The sequence below is a fragment of the Eupeodes corollae genome, chromosome 2 (assembly GCF_945859685.1).
Source record: "Eupeodes corollae chromosome 2, idEupCoro1.1, whole genome shotgun sequence".
Lineage (NCBI taxonomy): Eukaryota > Metazoa > Arthropoda > Insecta > Diptera > Syrphidae > Eupeodes > Eupeodes corollae.
The window spans coordinates 104,354,334-104,374,672 of record NC_079148.1 but is presented as its reverse complement, the minus strand read 5'-3'; the positions used below and the strand labels follow the sequence as shown (position 1 = coordinate 104,374,672).

Here is a 20,339-nt window from a genome sequence, read left to right as displayed (position 1 = left end):
TCTGAAAAGGTTATATGCAAAACTTGTAAAAGCGATGTATCTATTTCCCAATCAAGTTTTCGAGGGTTAGGTTTCAAAATTAAATAATCGTGTGTGTGTGAAAGATAGACAGTTATAAACATGGGCCCGTTGATTGAGAATGCGTTTGAAGCTAATCGCTGATGGGCATTTGTGATGTGATTATTAGGAGTTGGTCACGAAAGAATAAATCTTTTCTACAGCTTTCTGGACATGTGTTCGGGTATTGGAAATTCAACTTATACTGCACTACTGAAAAACATTAATATTGCCACATCTTCACTGTGTGAAACTTTATTATCATTCGCTGCCACGCAAGAAAAAACTTTGAATGAAGAAGCAGGAAAACCAAAGGATGATTTGACTGTGTCGGGTGATGGTACCTGGAAGAAAAGAGGATTTTCATCTCTATTTGGAGCTTCTACATTGATTGGAAAGTACACCGGGAAAGTCTTAGATGTTATGGTTATGAGTAGTTTTTGTGGTGCATTTAATAAGTGGAAAAGTAAAAAAACAGCGGATCCTTTAGAGTACGAAATGTATGAAACGCATGTAGATGAATGCAACATAAACCATACCGGAAGTTCCGGTAAAATGGAAATAAGTGCTATCACGCAAATGTTTTTGAAATCCATGGAAAAATGTGGGGTAAAGTATATTACATACATCGGCTATGGTGACAGTAAAACTTACAAAGGGATCCTAGATGCTAAACCGTATGGAGATACTGTAGTAATAAAAAAAGAATGTGTGGGTCACGAAGAAAAGAGGATGGGAACACGACTTCGGGCTGTTAAAAAAGATAACAAAAAAATAAAGGAATCGGTGGAAAAGGACCAGGTAAACTTACTGATGAAGTTATTCAAGAAATAACGAAATTTTTCGGATTAGCAATTCGACGTCATCCAGACTCGCTTGAAAAAATCAAGAACGAAGTTTGGGCAACTTATTATCACAAATGTTCTTCAGATGAAAACCCTCAACACCAATTTTGTCCAGAAGTCGCAGACAGTTGGTGTAAATGGCGTCAAGCTGAAGCTAAGAATGAGCTCGACCAATTTCATCATGATAAACCACCTTTAATACCAGAAGTACAAATAGCTATCAAACCCGTTTTCGAAGATGTATCGAAAGATGAACTATTAATTCATTGTTTAGGAGCAGAGACACAAAGCAATAACGAATCTTTCAATTCGTTGATTTGGACTTTTGCTCCTAAGCATCTCCATTCTGGCTCCAAGACAGTTGAAATTGCTAGCTACTTATCAGTTATCATCTTTAATGAAGGTTTTGGAGGTATTTCGAAAGTAATATCGGTTATAGGATGCCGTATAGGCCGCGAAGCCCATACTTATGTTGAGAGACGTGATGAAAAGCGAATCTCACGTTCTGAGTGGCGCGTAAGTGATGCGGTTAAACAAGCCAGAATTGATTCAAGAGCTGAACAATCTGCTTTAAAAGAGTTTCAAGAAGAAGAGGAAGGAATACTCTATAGACCAGGCATCGCAGATTAAAAAGTAAGTTGATATTTTCATAGTTAAGAGGACTTTAAACTTTAAACGAGTTTTTCTCAAAACTGTGTTTTTCAAACTTTCCTCCATCGTATCTCATAAACGGCTTGACCGAATAACTTGGAATTTGATGAGTTGGATTCAGCACATGTAAACCAATGGAATAAACTAACGACAAGCAAAAATTCCAAATATTTCGATTTTTTTATAGCAAAACACGAAAAAAAAACGCAAAAATCGCTAATGGTATATTCATTTGGTTATAGTTCATTCCATGCATTTAGGCTCACAGATAAAAACGCCGTTTACTTTTTTGGTTTTAAATAAGCCAATCAGCCGGAATCGTGGGGGAAGTGCGAGCCCATTTTTTCGAGGTGGAGTTGGTCACACCGGTGTAACTCGTGTTCCTTAAAATATTTTTAATTCAAATTTTATATTTATACTGTCGAACTATGTTAATAAATGATAATAAACTTAATAAAGTTGTATCTATTTACTGGTCGTAAAAAAAAATCCTAAAAATTCCTTAAAATACAGGCCGTCACATGGGATGACCCCCTTAAACATTCCAATGAAAACAACGTCTAAGTCTGTAAGTAAGTCTATCAGTGAATACAAAATTAATTATGGCGTATTTAATTATTAATCGGATATCAATTATTTGTGGATCCGTTTTTTTTTTACCGATAGATTTATTTTGCGAATACAAATCTTGTCAAACTGACAGCTTTTAATTTGATAGCTTTCATGCGAATTTCACAAGATTTTCGGATTTCCAAAACGGATTTTCTATCAGCAAAAAAATCAACTTTTGTTGCTAATGTTTAAAAGCCAGATTTTTAAAAATCCAAATTAGCATTCATTCATACCTTCAAATCATTATTTCGAATAAAAAGTAAGAAAACGAGGTAGAGAGATGAACCAACTCAAAATGTCTGCTTATGTGTAGTCAATCTGAAGACTGTAATTTGTACACACGAAATTACATAAAAGCCAAAGCGAACAAATCATAACCGATCAAAATTTTGTAACCAATGGAAACCACACTATAAAATCACTCACTGTAACTTTATAAATATGGATAATGAAAAGCGGACGTTTTTGAATGAATTTCATTAAAAATAGAAGGTTTTTGTTGAGGATCATTGGTTGCGTTCGATCTCAGAAAGATAGGGTATCCCGATACCTTTTGGTTAGTGTGATGAGATGTAAAAAAAGGAATCCAAAGGTATCCAAGAATTTCTGGAGTATGTAGATATCTGACAGAACAGCTGATTCATCACATGGTTAATTTCAAGAAACTTGAAAATTGATTTCAGCTTGTTGTATTTGTTGGTAAACTAAAAGATACAAAATTTTAGTTGAACTTGTATTTAAAGATATTCTGTACATAATATCCGATTAACAATTTGATTAAGTGATATTGATGATGGGATTTTACTTGAGAAATATTGTTGTAATGTTGAACAGTTGGCCATTGAACATACCACTTGGAGAATTTCGCTGAATGTAAAATGAGCAGAACTCCTAGCTAAATTGAACCTGTCTGGAGCTGATAAGAAACTTTCTTGCTTAATCAATATCCAAACAAAAAACTTTAGTTTTTTCTCCAAGTTAAAAGTTCTTTTATTTGGCTGCACTTTGTGCAAAAGATCCTAATAATTTGAAATCGTTAATCGCAATTCGTCATAGATATCAAGACTAATTTGTTCACATTTTATTGCCTATTCTAGTTGATGGTGTCCCTTGAATGGTTTTCAAAGAAGCATTGGATAACCAAACGGATATATTATATCATGATCCCACCATTAAGCTTAAACTTTACCTACTGTAAACAAACCAACTCAAAATCTTACCGCAAAGCAACTTCTGCTCATTCGGAAATGAGATCGAAATTCTTCCAAACTATATCATGGTATTGTCACTTCATAATAGTACTCGTTGCTGTTAGGATAGTTTTCTGTTAAACGTAAATCGTTTAAAACCGGAGATTTGGAAAGTAAATTATTAATCGTATAGAATTCCAATTGAGCTAAGAGGAAATTTAACATAGATTACAGATTAAGGTTATCTCCTATTTATTAAATTGTTAAGCACCTATCAATTCATCATCGTCCGACGAATCAGTTGAATTATCCATTAAATGTTTTATCTTACAGCAATTGTGACTTTGAAGCTTAAATGTTTCTTTGCTTTTTGTGAACAGCTGAAAGTTGTTTTTATTTGTATCTATTTTTTGACAAGGCATCTAAAAATCCACCTATCCAAGGTGCTCTATCCAACACGAGATTGAACGCAGCCATTCACTTTATGGTTTCAAGTTGGTTGTGCTAGTATTGACACCTGTCAAACTCAACCACAATCGAATTTCGAGACGCTCGCAACATTTGTTCTACTAATTAATTATTTTTTGGTCAATATTTGGTTTCAAAAAGACAACAACCAATAAGCCACACACCAAAAATTTTGGCTTTATTGCGGGAGCAGTTTTCAGGTTGCGGGATTTTGCTTCAATTGCGATTTAAGACCATGAATAAGATTTGTTAACCCCTGGATGTAAGGAAAAGCAGTTATTTACACTAATAATTTCCAAACTCTTGACTAATAGAAACTCTACTAAAGTTGTGTAAAATTACTGCTGCCAATCATTCCAGGGAGTTTCTTTTAATTTTGGTTTCGAAACCGATAGAAGAATGATCATAGGCATCTATTTAAATTCAATACTGTCTACTTTTATCAAGGTTTTTTTATTCTTATGTAATGTAAACCTCTCATTTCGCCTTCCCAATCATTGTAGCGTGTTGCAAGTGGAACATAAAAAAAGTGGCGATAGAAGAAGTCTTGTACTGGCTTAAGGAAAACGTAATATCAACATCTGAGTCCCTATAAAATCTCTGGACTATGTCTCTACAAACTCTACAACAGTCCATAATTGTCGATCATCTCAAATGGAGATGGCACAACAGTTTAATATTCACCTTTGCTGGTTGCCGGACCATAAAGACAATCCAGAGATCTGTAAGGCAGCTGAACTCGCCAGGAACGGTACAACCCATTCTACCACGTTTGTCAAATGCTTGCATACTATAAACTATTGTTAATGCAGGACGCTATGAAGAAAGCAAACACCAGGTGGTAACAAAAAACATCTGGCCTACACTAGATTAAAAGCGGTCAAGGTACTTGCTATCTCTAGGTGTCATAACTAGGCGCTGTCTAATAGAAAAGCGGCTAGGCGTATCCTCAAATGACTTTGGCAGAAGCTGTATGGACGAGAAAGAGGTGGAAACAGTTCTTCACCTTCTCTGCAGATGCTCTACTCTAGCTCAAAAATGTAAGAATTGCCTAGGAGAATTCTTCTTTAACGATATTAACGATCTAAATCATATCAGCATAATCAGACTCTCACGTTTCGTATGGGACTCAAACTAATTTCATTGAGCTTAGAAGAAAGCCTCAAGATTCATGTGGTATCGCAATGGGTGATTAAAATGGCCTAAGTGTGTCCTATTCCATCACAGACAGTCACTTTAACCTAACCTAACCTTATATTCTTAGTCTTACTTCTTACCTTACTACATAAAATTAAAGGTTAAGATAACAGCATCATATCTTCAAAAGACAAAAAGTGAACTTTCAAGAAATCAACACAAAAACAAAAACAAATATTTCATAAAACATAAAATAATTTTCGAAAAATCTATATTCTTAGAAGAAAAATTACCTAAACTTAAAAGGGAGGATCCATCCCAAACCAGTTCAGCGATGCCTTCATTTTCCCAATCCACAAGAAGGGAAGCACTGAAATTCCGGAAAACTACAGAGGAATCTCGTTTTTGAACTCGTCATATAAGATATTTACTTCGGTTCTGCTCAGCCGTTTAAATGAATGGATACACTCCTATAATCTGCTCAGTGAGTTCCAAGCTGGCTTCAGATCGGGATAATACACCGTTGATCACATTTTTGTACTCCACTCGATTTCTGACTCGTTTCTATCAAGAAATAAGATAATATTTGCATTCTTCGTTGCTTTCAAATCTGCTTTCCACACCGTGGATTGCAATGCCCTATTTTACAAGCTTTTCCAGATAGGAATGTCGCTTAAGTTCGGTACAGTATCGCAAAATTTATACAAGACAACCAAAGCATCAGTATGGAATGGCCAATGCTTATCAGAGTGGTTCCAAACGATATCAGGAGTTAAACAGGGCTGTGCCCTCAGTCCAAGCTTGTTTGCACTTTTCATTTATGATATTGTCGAAGCATTACCAGCAGGAATCGAGGACGCAGGTGTTATCTTTAAAGCTCTTCTTTTTGCTGACGACATTATCCCTATTCCTAGTGGTTAATTTAACAAAATTCAAAGTGATCGTTTTTAAGAATAGCGGATTAAGATTTGGTTAATGAGCAATGGCACTATAATGATGAATTAGAAGAGTTGGTGAAAGAATACAAATATCTAGGAGTCTGCTTTACTAAGAACTTGAGCATGGAAAAACATCTCACAGACAAACTTGTTAAGGCTAAAAAAGCTATAAACGTAGCATGGAAGCAATTTTTTATTAATAAGGAAATCACACATTTCAGTAAATTCAGGGTCTTCGAAGCTGTATCGGAATCAATTATGTTTTAAGCGGCGCAAGCTTGGGGAGGTCGGAAATATGAACAAGTGGAAAAACGGCTTAGATTTTACATTAAAAGGACTTTCCACCTTCCTTCGAGTACGCCAAACTACATGATCATGTTGGAATCAGGTCTATTGCCTTTATTTATAAAAACTCTCAAGCTGCAGGTCGATTACATCCTCAAAGCCCATGGATATGCCAAGTTATCGTCTCCCAAAAAAAGTAGTTCTTCAAACAATCCAATCCCGAAGTGGATGCTTTAAAGACTGGATAAAACTTGTTCACCTAAACTACAGTAACCTCTCCTCTTGAAAACCAACTTTATATCGCCTAATAGCTCGTCTGGATGAAGCCTCATGAGAACAATACACGGAGCAAGCCAAAAGCTCACTTCACTGCATGATTTACTAGATAGACTAGACTACGATTCCCGGGAAAGAAACTACTTCCACGACAAATATACCATCGAACAAATTTCGTGCATGTTCCGGCTAAGAGGAGAACTACTTAATCTGAACTACATTCCTCACCTGTGCAACTTGAAGGAGTGTGAGGATGTTTTTCAATTTTTTGGGCGAAGTGCGATATTGAGAGAAATAAGAAAATTTATCCTACACAGTGACTTTCTTTCAAATACTGTAATCATAAGCCTTCTACAGGAAATGGATGTCACTTAAATAAAGACATCAAATTTTAAAAGTGTATGTTTAAATAAAATCAATCTAAATCTAAGATCTTTAACTGAAACGGAAATCCTCCGATAATCGTTATTACAACAGCTTCCAATCGATTTCTAAGAAATTATAAAAATCTTTCTCATAATTTCTATTTTATTTTTGCGTTTAGTTCAAAGATAATAATTTGAAAAATTCCTCTAACAATCCCCACATTGTTTAAATTTCATTCACATATTTATTTATTAAGTTAAAAAAAATGTAATAATTTCACACCACCTCCAACGCCTCGCCGACAACCTAAGGCTGCTCTATAAGCTTTCACTTTATGTGTTCCATTATGTTCAAGAGACTCGAACTATTGCATAGTGAATCAACTACATATTAGCTACGTCTATACGTACATATGTACACATGGTGGCAACAGAGGGAAAAATATATAATTTCATTCATTGGCATTCGCATTCTTCATCACATTCATGGCAAAAAAGAAGCTCTCCTAGCAACAGCTTAAAAAAGGCATCATAGGCAGAGAAAAAGAAATAAAAATCAACGAAGCATTTAGCTTCAGCTTCAGCCACCTTAACAAAGCTATGAATGAATTGAATGAATGAATGGGCTAGATAAGTTGATAAAAAGGCAAATAAAATATTTGTACAAGCGAAGGTGTTTTGGGTTGGCGTTTCTATAAATCGACTTCGAAAAAATATACCTACACACGAGTATAGCTGGTTGTTGCACCACCCACGCGTCTATAGGAATTTCGCGCAGTAAGAGGTCTGAAGCTAAACCTACATTCAACCGCCTCGGTCGACCGGCCGGTGTCTATTTATGAGAAACGAAACCATCACACAAACAATATAGGGAACTTTTCGATTCGATTCGAAAGTGCTGAGGGGAATCAAATTTTAATATAATTAACAAAAAAGTACAAACTTAAGTCGCGCAAACATGAGTGTAGGGAAAAGCTAAGACTCAAGTCTTTTTCAAGTGCATTCTTAAGTATCTTAGATATAAGCAACATACATTTCATAAAAAAAGCCTGTACACGAGAGGTTTTGTCTTCACCAACCCCCTCCCCTACCTAACAGCAACTTCAAGCTTTGTACATGGCAAAAAAAAAGAAGTTAAAACAGATTTTAAATCAAGAGATATACAACGGAAATAGACTTTTCACAACTTCCGGTCGTACTTCCTCCGATGACTTTTTATTCATCAGAAGAATTCTTTTTTTTTTCTTGTCTTTGTTTTTATATATCTACATAGATTCAGTTTTGTTATTCTTTTCTTAGAATTTTTTGTTTTTGCAGCTCTTCTATTCGCGCGACAACGAAGACGGCGACGACGACGGACGCGACGATATGTAAGTCTTGGCAAATGTCTTCGTTTTGCTTCGAAGAACACAACAGCCCAGCCAAAACGACCGACAAAATCAAAACAATGTCCTCTGTGTCTTTCGAAGTACTCAAGTTCACATTTGTGTAAAAAAGAACAACAACAAAAAATAACACAAGACCAGGTGACTAAACATTGTGCAGTGGGATTACATAAGTTATAGTCGAAGGAAGGAAAGAAATAAAAATGCTAAACAACAATTTTCATTCATGAATATGAGATCACATTTTGCATCCTATATGCACTTTTACGAGTCTTCATGATAACTTGATGGTTTGTACAGAATTTGAACTTTGGGATGGAAGGCGAGCGGAACGTTAACGTATCTTCCGTGTCGTAGTCGTCGTCTCATAGCACAGAGCTTAGCTTAGAGAAAGAAAATAGTTCCTAAAAATATGCAGGAATTTTTAGATGTTAATTTAAAACGAGATGCCACAAGGGGTCAGTCTAGTGGTCGTCTGAGATTTAAAATAATGTCTTGATTTATTTTTATTTTTGTATTTTGTATTTTCTTGTTGACTATCAACACTAAGGAAGAAGGTGGGGAGCTGTCGTCCCAATGAATGCAATTTAAAATAAGAATACTGTTCGTTTAGTTATAAAAATTATACGTCGAAATACCAACGATGACGGTAAGTTTCATGTGATGTAAATTGCTTGCAAAATCGAGAATGATGAATGAGTTCCGAGAGCTTGAAGGGCTATTTTTCATTCATAACGTAGAATGCACTTGGCTGAACCCGCAACCGGCCGGTGCCACACAGTGAAGGTATTCTGTAGTCTTTCTGAACGAAAATAATTTAGCAACAGTCTGTTTGTTTATTTATTTGTTTAAGAATTGCAGAACAAAGTGGTTTGCCAAATTTTTGAGGCGAAAATCAAAATGAACCATCGGTTAAACATTCACCAGAGTCTCTGAATTATGAATGGAACTAGACTTTGTTCATATAGCCACCGTGGGCACTTTTGCAGAAGACGAGTCGTTGGATCCAAACGTTCGGTGACTCGGACAAACATTTCTGGACGGAACGGCTCTGAATTCTCTCAACTTCGCGTCGCACATTGTGGTATTTTGACTTGAAACGTGGCCATAAATAAATTTTGTCAACTTTCACTCTCATGATCAACCATGTGTCCCATAACAGTTATTTAACCAGGCTGCTGTTAAGTAAAATCGATCTATAATTTCGTCACCCCCGTCCGCGACACCATCAGTTACAACTTGCACTTGTTGGATAAGCACGAGTTTGTTTGCGTTTTTTTTTAAGTGTATTTTCTGTGTGTGTTTTTTTTTTAATCTTAAAAGTGATTTTTGTGAAAAAATTTTATATGGATATCGTAAATTAAGGTATGTACAATATTTTAAGTAGACATTTTTATATATTCAACTTAAGTTCTTCATATCGATGAGTTAAAGAATGTATTTAAAAAATTTGCACTTTTTTCGTTCTTTTCACCAAGGTTAGGTTAGGTTAGGTTGGAGTGGCTGTCCAGATGTCATTGACACACGAAGACCTCAAGGGTCCATTGTGATACCACTAATGAGGTTACTCATGGGAGAGTAATGAATTTAAACAAACCATTTTGTACTTTTAATAAAGTTAGAGAGACGTTTTGTGTCAATCGTTGCCAGTTCACTGGTATTATCGAAGAAGGGATTACCGAGAAAGTTATTCCTTCTAATGGAGAGTGCTGGACATGTACACAGAAGGTGTTGGACTGTTTACTCTTCCTCCTCGTCCATGCAGCTTCTACAGAAGTCATTTGTGTAGACCCCTAGCCTCAGAGCATGTCTTCCTATGAGGCAGTGTCCCGTTATTACTCCAATTGTAGAGCTTATACTTTATCTGCTCAGTGATAACAAGCTTTTTGACCGTTTTAAGTCAATACTTGGCCATATTTGCTTGGTTGGTAGGCAGGTGGTACTTTGTGACCATCTAGCATTTGTTGTTTCTAGAGCATATTGCTTGAGAAGATATTTGCATGTAGCAAGTGGTGTTCCTATGTTATGTTTTTGTCTAACATAAGGCAGAAGTGTTCCGTTTTTGGCGAGCTTCTCTTCTTGCAATTTCCCGGAATGTCTCTGTGGCCCGGCACCCAAATGAGGTGAATGTTAAACTGTTCCGTTATCTCATTCAGAGATGATTGACAATCGTGGACTGTTCGAGAGTTTGTGGAGACAGACGCGGAGAAGAGCGGCTTGGCTGTCTGAGAAGATTCGTATATCCTTACAAGATATAACGTTTTCTTTGAGCCAGGATAGTTCTTCTTTAATTGCCATTACTTCTGCCTGGAATACACTACATTGATTGGGAAGTCTATAGGATAGACTGAGATTCAGTTGTTTTTACCAAACATTAGTGTTTTCGAATATTGGCAACACACCCCGCATCAAAATTTGTCATGTATATTATTTAACTTCTGGATATGTAGAACAATCCTGCAATTCAGAACCATTCACAAGTTTTCACCTAAGAAAAAACAAAGCTGTTGAAAAAAACTCATTTCAAGCGACCATAACTACAATTTTTTTTATTTTATTTCAGATGACTCTAAGTCCACCTTGTTTTTGACCAGGAAACAGCTCACATGAGAAAAACATGAGTTGGTAAGAGGAAGCTCACAAAACCTCCTTGACATTAAACTTAAATATCGTCGTCGTTCTATTAAAACTCCCTAAGTCCATTTTTTGTGTTTTGAGATATTTGCATTAGAAGTTTGAAATCAACATGCAAATCAATAGCTTTTGGGAGTTTTAATTCTTTATAATTTAAAAATGGTGCATCCTTAAGCTTAGGGAGTTTCGACAAAATATAGATTTTGTCATTTGCATGAACTTAGTGTATTTATTTAATTTTTGCGGAAAATGGACTTAGGGAGTTTTCATAGAACGACGACGATATTTGGATAAAAAATCACAAACTGTCCCCCAGAGAAAATGGATGAACTTACAAAAATTATCAAGACGTTTAAAGCGAACTAACAACTGAGATGGCAACTCTGCAACTGCACAGAAAAGCGTTTCTTAGATAAGAACGAAGAGTGGCTTAGAGAAGGAGTAACACTACCTGTTGGCATACTTCACGGAAGGTGTAAAGGTCACCCAAGCAAAGAGTTCGGGGAATCAAGTGACCGAACAAAACGTCGAAAAACAGAGGAACTTCGAAAGAGTGTGTCCTTTGATGAACTGACATACGCAATACAATTCTAAATTATATTAGAGGTGATATCCTCTGGTTATGAGATAGATCTTCAAAAATTCGAAAAATTTACAATGGATAGACAGCCTATGTCTCAAACAGTGCATAAGATTTTAATCCACTCTACCAGTGTCATATCCCATGCATTGTTGCCAATAAGCAAGTTGTCCAAAGAAGTTTCTGAAGCTAGGAATAAATATCTCAGCCAATACAGGAAACACTTTTCACGAAAATTCTCTAGGACTGCATGCAACAAGGATGTGCAACGACCGGCTTCTATTGACGTCAGACCCTTATCTCAGTAGTTTAAGGACAAGTAAGGCAAAAAACAATCGTTTTCAAAAGAGGCTCAATTTTTGATTGCAAATACAATGATGAAGATGTTAATGATGATGTTTCTCATAAATGAAGAGAACATTAAATTAATCTTGGTCAAGTTTCGGAAGGAAAAACAAAAAAGGATTGATCTATTTATTCAATAATTGACCTGTACTCATAAAGTATACAACTAATCCACATCTCAATTCTTCGTATTTTGGATTGAGAGGGTCGCAGGTATTCTAGACTTGGTTACCTGCATACTGGGACATAGAATTTTGGAATGAAATTTGAACACCCGGATTAAGAACATTTCACTTATAAAAAAAAAAAAAACAAAAAAAGGGGTTTTCTAAGAAAAAGTATCTTTCAGTAGTTTTCTATTTTCTTATAAACTATGACATTTATCGAAATGAAGTCTTAAGTATTTGACTAAAAATATATCAGGGGTGGAATCGGCTAAGGTGATTGTTGACTATCAATTTTTTGATAGTCAAATTGACTATCATTTTCATTCCGTCTGTGTAAGATGATTCAACTCAATTCAATTCGATTGAACAATTTCAGATTCAAATTGTCAAAATTCGTTGTTGCCTTGGTGAAATTTTAAATTGATTCTTATGAAATATCTAAATAAAAGTTTCAAATTGACTGATTTTGAATAAAATTCTTACTTTTCTTGCTCTTTTTCGAATGTCGTAAGCTTTGTCGGTCACAGGAATGTGTTTTTTAAATGAAACAAAGTGAACTAATAAAATTTTCCAGTCGTTCGTGTAAGCATCTGGTAGCTCTATTCGGAATAAACAAATTTGTTTGAAAACGACAATCACATTTTTTTGTGATAGCTTTTTAGGTATCAATTTGACTATCACCTTATGTAGATCAAATTCGATCATTTTGATTGTCATTTATCAACAATCACCTTAGCCGATTCCACCCCAGGTCATTAAATATTGACAAAAGGAATGTCGATAAATAAATTAAAAACTGACAAACATTTTTTTTTTATAAATTTCAAGTTCAAAACTTAATTTCTCAAAAACTATTTAATTAAGCAACTTGAATCAAAAAACAAAACAAAGAATAAAATATTAGCTTCAAAAAAATTATAGGGCAGTGTTGTACGTACTTTTTTGATTTTTATTAATTTTTTTTTTCGGCTAATCGGGATGGACATTTAAGTTTGTTTTACTGTACCTTAAAATGAAAATGTATCCTCCCAAATAACTTTTTAGCCATTTCGTACCTATTTGATACGAAAAATGTGCCCAAATATTTTTGGCCAGCTTCACGACCAAAATACTGCACTGTTCGTCATTGTCGTTGTCTTTTTAACATAAACTAATGACCTAAAGTAGCCCTGAAGAAAATAGTCTAGAGGCAACGAAACGGCTAATCGACTTTTCTATTTCTTGAGATAACACTTACAAAATACTCTTGAATAAATTGATTGTAAGGTGTGATGTCTCATTTGGGGCAGGATCTTTCTATTTTTTAGTCAGCTTGATCTTGTATGGGTCTAAACCAAGATCCTTATGCAAAACATACCATAATGTGGTCTGAGTGATGCAGAATTCTTGAAAATGGTGGCATAAAATTCATTGATTTAGAACGTTAGCAACGGGCGCCTTAACAGCATCGATATTTTCGCCTCTTGTCTCACTGATACGAAAACATAGTTCTTTACTCTGACAAAAATGTCGAGTTTACTAAATAAATTAAAAATGACTAATGTTATTAAATCACAAGATCTCAGTTGAGAATTATGATGATCACTTCGAGAAATGACGCGGTTCTGGTAAAATTTCGATTTTCCTCAATTGCTTGTGAGGCACGATCCGTTTGTTAAAAATAAATTGTGCACACATCAAATTTTACACAAAAGTGACACGTCTACGATAGAGACTTTTCAATAATCATTCTTGGAACCCCAAATGCCAGTACCCGTAGGGTGATGGTTAGTGCGTAACATTGTCATGGTAATGATCTTGGGTTAATCCCTGCCTATGCCACCAAAAGTTTTGTTCATGGGTTTATGCTTCTTGCGAGGAATTGACATGAAAAGTGCTTTCTCAGACTTGCATTTCGGATTCGGCATACAAATTGTAGGCCCACTCGATCCCTGAAATTACTCCCACCCAGGAGTGGTTGAGAGTTTTAAGTCACAAGGATTGTTGTGCCACCTAATTTATTCATTTAAATGCAATTTTCCGCTTATTAACGAAGCCTCCAAGATTAAACTGAGTATTAAAATACGGATCATTTGGAAGAATTAGGAAAAAAAAACTTTGCTGGAAATTGCGTGCTTCGAGTTCTTGAATTGAACTTCAAAAAGACTTAAGACCAATATAAGACTTTATGCAATATAGAGAATAAGGCCGTTCAAAGAATGACTGAATTCAAATATAAAAGGTATTTTTTTTAGCTATTATCTTTTTGGCAACACTGGGGCCTGATTATGAGGTTCGCGGCGGATCGTTTTTAATTCGACCCTTTAAATTCGACTCACGTCGTATTTCCTTATTAACGAACTTAGTTCTTGTTCTATATTCCAATGATTTGAAACTTTTGGTTTGACATTTTCTTTCTATATTCCAGTGATTTGACAACTTTCTAAACAAAAATTGTTTTGTTTTGATTGAATTTGTGAAATTTGCGGTGATTTATGCAAAATTTTATATTTCATTGTGGATAGTGGATAAAATATAAGAAAATTAACTTTATCTTAATTTTCTTATTTTTTTTTTCTCACATTTTTAATTACAATCGAACAGTGAACAATAGTGAACACTATTTCGCCTATGAATCCGCCAAAAAAAAGCTATCGGATTGCAACTCACAAACAAACATTATGACATTTTAAATTCGCCTTCAAGTTCGCGAAAGCAATAATTGAAATATGGCAAAATCGCTGGCAAAACGATTCGCCGCGAACCTTATAATCAGGCAAATTATTGAATTTTATTATCAAAATGCGTGCTCTGTTAAGAAAGTTCATCGAGTGCTTCTTCCATTTTATGGTAATGGGTGCTATTCGGGCTGATGTGATATTTGTAAGTTGTCGAAAGTGGTTGCAAAAAAAAATCAGAGCTTTCTTAATAAATTCCAAAAAAAACATAAATTGAAATCCCTAAACATTTATAAAGAGATTTCAAGTTGCGTATCAAAATCAACTCTGTAAGAAAAGATCAAATTCAAGTAAGTTCTATTCATAAAAATCCCTTAACTTGCTAAAATAGAATAATCAAATTAGCTAACCTCAATTAATGAGTAAGCTAGGAATATTAGAAACATCCCCTGAACACCCACAAAGTGAAAAGCGCTACTCATCTACAGCAATCACAGTTATCAAATCTACTATGGAATCTTCTGAAATAGACGTTGAAGCGATAATGAAGAAGTTGCTTAAGGAAAACAACGATGAACTCTTTAAAAATCTTGCATCCAAGTCCCATGTACAACGTCTTTATGAAGATTTTGCAAGATTTTTTACGTCACGAAGAAGTGTCACAAAGAGTAGTCCAGCTAGAATCTCGTAACAGAGGAGGAGGAACAGATGGTACGACTTCCTTCAAACAACCCGGATTCCTGTGAGAAAGCTAAGTCCATCTGCGCTGGTCTTCTGAATGAAACCAATACAAGCTCTTTGGTCGAATCCGCTTATAGCATACACAACCGCAACACACTTGGAGCAACAATAATTGTGAGAATAAAGTCTCGTGAAAAAGCCTGGAATGTGCTAAAAAACTCAAATACCTTGAAAGTAAAAAACCTAAGCGAGCGAAGCCCCTACGCATAAGAAAGATGCTCCTTAAAAAGGTCCCAAGGAAAGGAAAAATTGCTGTTCGCGACGACAGAAAGATAATCGAGGACAAAGTTTTTACCGGGACTCCAAGTTGGGGCAGAAGTGCGGTAAAAATGATGGTCTCGATATTCTGAAAACAAATTTTTGGAGACATTTCTTCTTTAAACTTATTAATGAATTATTAACAAATGAATGATGCAAGAATACCAAAAATCATACTGAAGTGTTCAATTATGGCGGCAGGACATATGGCGACGCAATGGGAAAGTTTGGAGGATACCTGCAGTATGAATCTGATGGTAACTCAAAATGAACAACCTTCCCTGCTGAGGAAAAAGTCTGATATACTTTTAGAAAAATATGGTCACATTTTGCACGACAGAAACGCATCTGAGGCCCGTTCGTCGCTTTTAAGATGTTATTATAACCGTTTAAATTTTTGCCTTGGTAATAATACACACAAGCCATTAAATAAAATTAGCACTATTTTTAAAACGAGAGGAGAATTACTTGAACTTAGCTTCATGCCTCATCGCCCAGATTTACCTTTACTTTGCAGTCTTTGCAATCTAAACATACGAGACCACATTCATCATTTTATTGCATCTGTCCAATCATGAAAGAGTTTAGGGTGAGATATTTTGGAAAAAAAAAGCCTTAATGAAGCCGAGCTTATTGCCATACTAAAGGAAATGGCGGATGGAATTGTATAATAAATGAAGATTTTTAAGATACAAATCTAGATATTAAGGTATTTTTTGCTATAATATTGTATATAGGCCAAACCATATACACTCAAGTAAGTTTTTTATTATATATTTAAATTGAATATGTAAAAAAAATGTATTAATTATCTAATGAAATAAAGAGTCAACGTACACCAAAACTTGTGACTTAATTTCACACCAAATTTACATTGTTGGTCATTAAACCACCAACCCGCTTACGTAGAATGCGAACTAAAGAAAATATCGCAGCTGTATCAGCCAGTGTATATGATGGACCATCAGTTATCGATTCGTCGCAGTTCGCAGAAATTGGACCTCTGTTTCTCAACAACGTGGAAAATTTTGCGGAGAGATTTAGGTGCGATGCCTTTTAAAATACATCTGGTGGAAGAATTAAAACCGAACGACCTACTGCAACGTACAATTTTTGATGAATGGGTTCTTGAAAAATTTGCCGAAGATCCACTTTTTTACCGAAAAATTGTGTTCAGCGACGAAGCTCATTTTTGTCTCAATAGGTACGTAAATAAGCAGAATTGTCGATTTTAGAGTGAATATCAGCCAAAAGCATTGCAAGAGATACCAATGCATCCAGGAAATGTCAAAGTTTGGTGCGGTTTATGGTCTGGTGGCATCATTGGACCGTACTTATTCAAAGATGATGCGAATCGTAACGTAACTGTGAATGGTGAGAGCTACCGTGAGATGATATCCAACTCTTTTTTGCCCAAAATGCAAAGCTTGACTTACATGACATGTGGTTTCAAAAAACCGTGCTACATGCCACACAGAACGCGCAACAACAGTGGCGATTTCGGAACATTTTATATTGATGTTCGGGACTGGTCAATGGACCGCATAGATCGTGCGATCTTTAGACTATTTTGTGTGGGGCTATGTTAAAGCTCATGTCTATACAATTGACATTACTTCAATTGACGCATTGGAAGCATTTATTTATGAGACACCGGCCGAAATGTTGGAAATAGTATGCCAAAATTGAACTAAGCGGATGGACCATTATATGGACCGTAGTATCAATTAAAGTAAATATTTCATGCCTTTTTATAAATTGTATGTTTTTTTTGAAAAATCCGTCCAATACCTTTTAAAAAACACCCTTAGCCTCTTTAATCGCGAAAAACGGCGGAATTTCGTTTGTCTTTCGATCCTGCAAAACAGAAAAATGTAAATTTGGCCTACAAAACTCTTTTAATTGATAAAATTTCCCTTAACGATCGTCATATGAGGATTTCGGTCAAAATTCAGACATTTAGGAACGAACTTCGCTGTCACACTGAAACTTATCTACCGTTGATTCAAAGATTTATTTCCCTACTTGATTGTTTCATTTTATCATCCATTTTTATCCGCCGACTAACTTCTAACTGTTTCTGCTGTAATTTTTTAAGTCCTGTTTTTAATCCAAGTAAAACTGAAGTTGTTGTCTAAATTTCTTCACTACAATAATTTGTATCTATTATGAAACTCGCCGACATGTTTTACTTATTCAAAATATAAAATTCATCAAAAGAAGACTTACCGGAATTTTGGATGTCCTTAAGAATTCCAGCAGAGCTTCCAAAGAACCCAAAGTCGATGCCTGAACGAATACACCAGGTGTACTAAGTTTAATATGACTCAAAGCACTCTTCAGTTCCTTAGCTACTTCCTCACTAAAATCAAAAAATAAAATAATCCACAATTTTATTAAATAATCAGAATATAAAATATTATAATTTTTATAAAATAGAAATAAATACTCACCGGCAGATTTCAATTTCATCTGGTTTATTGGCAATCAAAAGATTAATACCAGCAATTGCCTTTTCCAGATCTTTTGCTGCAATCTTTACACCCTGAGCTGCCTTAATTTCCTTGTACTCTACATAGGCATTCTTAACTCGCAACTCTTTCAGTGGCTGTGGCATGAGAAGCGAACGGATCTGAGTTGTAATGGGTCCATCTGTTCCCGCTAGAATCATGGTTTGTCCCTCCCTCAACTTTCCGTTGATCAAAATGGCATCGATGGTTGTTCCCAGACCTGGGATGGCTTTGACTTCGAGCACAGTTGCCTGTAACTCATCGCTGTACATGAGACGTTTGGCCAACATATTCTGACAGAATTCAACGATCAGGAACAAAAGGTTACCCATTCCTTCACCAGTGATGGCACTAGTTGGCACCAGAGACACATACGTGCGGGGATCTGGATTATCATAGAAGAGGGCTGCATTTAGACCTTGTTCAGCAAACTGCAGAATTACCTCCTTGGTACGCTGCTGGAACTCAACTTGAGTATTGGCCTGTTGTCCCTTGATGACGTCACGAATATCCTTACGTGGCATAACTTGCCAGTCGTAAAGACGATCGATTTTGTTCAGAGCCACAATGAATGGACACTTTTTCTTCTTGAGCAGAGATATGGATTCGATGGTCTGCGGTTCGAGACCGTGCATAATGTCGACCACCAAAATAGATATATCACACAAGGATGAACCACGGTTGCGAAGATTACTGAAGGACTCGTGACCAGGGGTGTCAATGATAAGGAGACCTGGAAGTCGATGTTCAAAGTCATTGGAACCCTTAACTACCTTTGCTTGTTCTTTGATAGCATCAATTGGGACATTTGTGGCTCCGATTTGTTGGGTAATTCCACCGGCTTCAGAGTCTTGTACATGAGTTCGTCGCAGTTTGTCGAGGATCTTGGTTTTTCCGGTATCTACATGTCCGAGGACACACACTACAGCTGCACGCAGATCATCGGTAGTTCGACGTTTATTTGCTTCCTCACGAGCCCTTTCCATGCGGGAGAGGGCACGTTCACGTTTCATTTTGGGATCGTAGCGCTTTTCGTCACCGTCGCTTCCATCACTGCCATCATCGTCGTCGCCGTCGGATGAGTCATCGGAGGAGTCTTCATCGGCTGAATCGGTTTCTTCGTCATCTTTGTCTTGTGCAGCATTATCATCCTCCCCTGGCTGTGCTGCCTCTGATGACTTTTCTTGAGAATCTTCTTCTTCTTCCTCACTGGCACTAGCATCCCAGGACTCTTTTACAGTCTCTTCCAAGTTCTTCTCGTCTTCGGGCTGAGGAGTATTATCCTTGGAACTTTCATTTTGCGACTGATCCTCAGTCTTCTCTTCTTCCTGCTTCTGGGCAGGACCCTTCTTCTTGGATGGACGGTAACGAGTTCCTGGTCGTGGACGTTTCTCAGTTGGATCGGGAATTTCTAATCCTTGGGCTTTCAGCGCGTCCAACATGGCCTGAGCTCTGGCACGATCTTCTTTCTGCTTCTTTGTGAGTAACTTACCCTCGGCCTTTAAGCGCGCTTTTCGTTCGGCCTCTTTCTGCTTTTTCTTCTCCTTCTTTTCTTGTTCCAAGCGAATCGCTTCCAAACGTTGGGTCTCCCTTTCCTCTTCAAGACGGATTCGTTCTTCTTCTTCTCTGGCCAAACGTTCTTCTTCCTCTTTGATTTTCTTGAGTCGCTCCTGCATGGCAGCCACCACCGACTTGCTCATTCCGCTCTTGCCCTTCTTATCGTCCTTTTTCTCTTCTTCAACCTTCTTCTCCTTCTTGTCTTTTTTGCCTTTCTTTTTCTTATCATCCTTGGATGATTTTTCGTTGTCTTCTGGTTGGTCTTGGGTTGTGGATTCTTCCTTCTCCGCCGCCGCCGGCGCTGTCGCCTGTTCTGGTTCTGGTTCTACAGAAGCTTCTTTTGTTTCTTCTGGTTGAGGATCAGTGGAAGGCTTAGATTTCCCTTCCAATTCCCTTTGCTTAGCTAGAGCAGCTTCTTTCTTTTGGCGTTCCTTCTTTTCCTTTTTCTTTTGTGCGGCAGTCTTGACAGTACTTTCACCATTATCATCTCCTTCGTTGTCCACATCTTCTACTGCTGCTGGAGCCTGGGCTTTGCCTCCTGTAATTGAATAAGAAAATACAAATAAGTTTTAGATTGATTCTTGAATTCTAATTGGAGCTAGAAGAAGCCTATGTTTAGGAGTCGTTACTAAGAAACATTGACTTGAATACACCACAAGACGATAATTTGAATCAAAAAGT

General features: G+C 36.5%; 1 protein-coding gene across 1 annotated transcript in view; it reads right to left on the bottom strand.

Annotated features, from left to right (window-relative positions):
- The window catches only part of LOC129944062 (eukaryotic translation initiation factor 5B), a 236,194-nt gene that overhangs the window by 214,716 nt on the left and 1,139 nt on the right, over positions 1-20,339 (bottom strand). Inside the window, exons 3-4 of the mRNA XM_056053221.1 lie at positions 18,045-20,196; positions 17,821-17,953 (exon numbers count right to left, since the gene is read on the bottom strand). Coding sequence (XP_055909196.1) covers positions 17,821-17,953; positions 18,045-20,196 — 2,285 coding nt within the window. The remainder of the gene's footprint in view (positions 1-17,820; positions 17,954-18,044; positions 20,197-20,339) is intronic.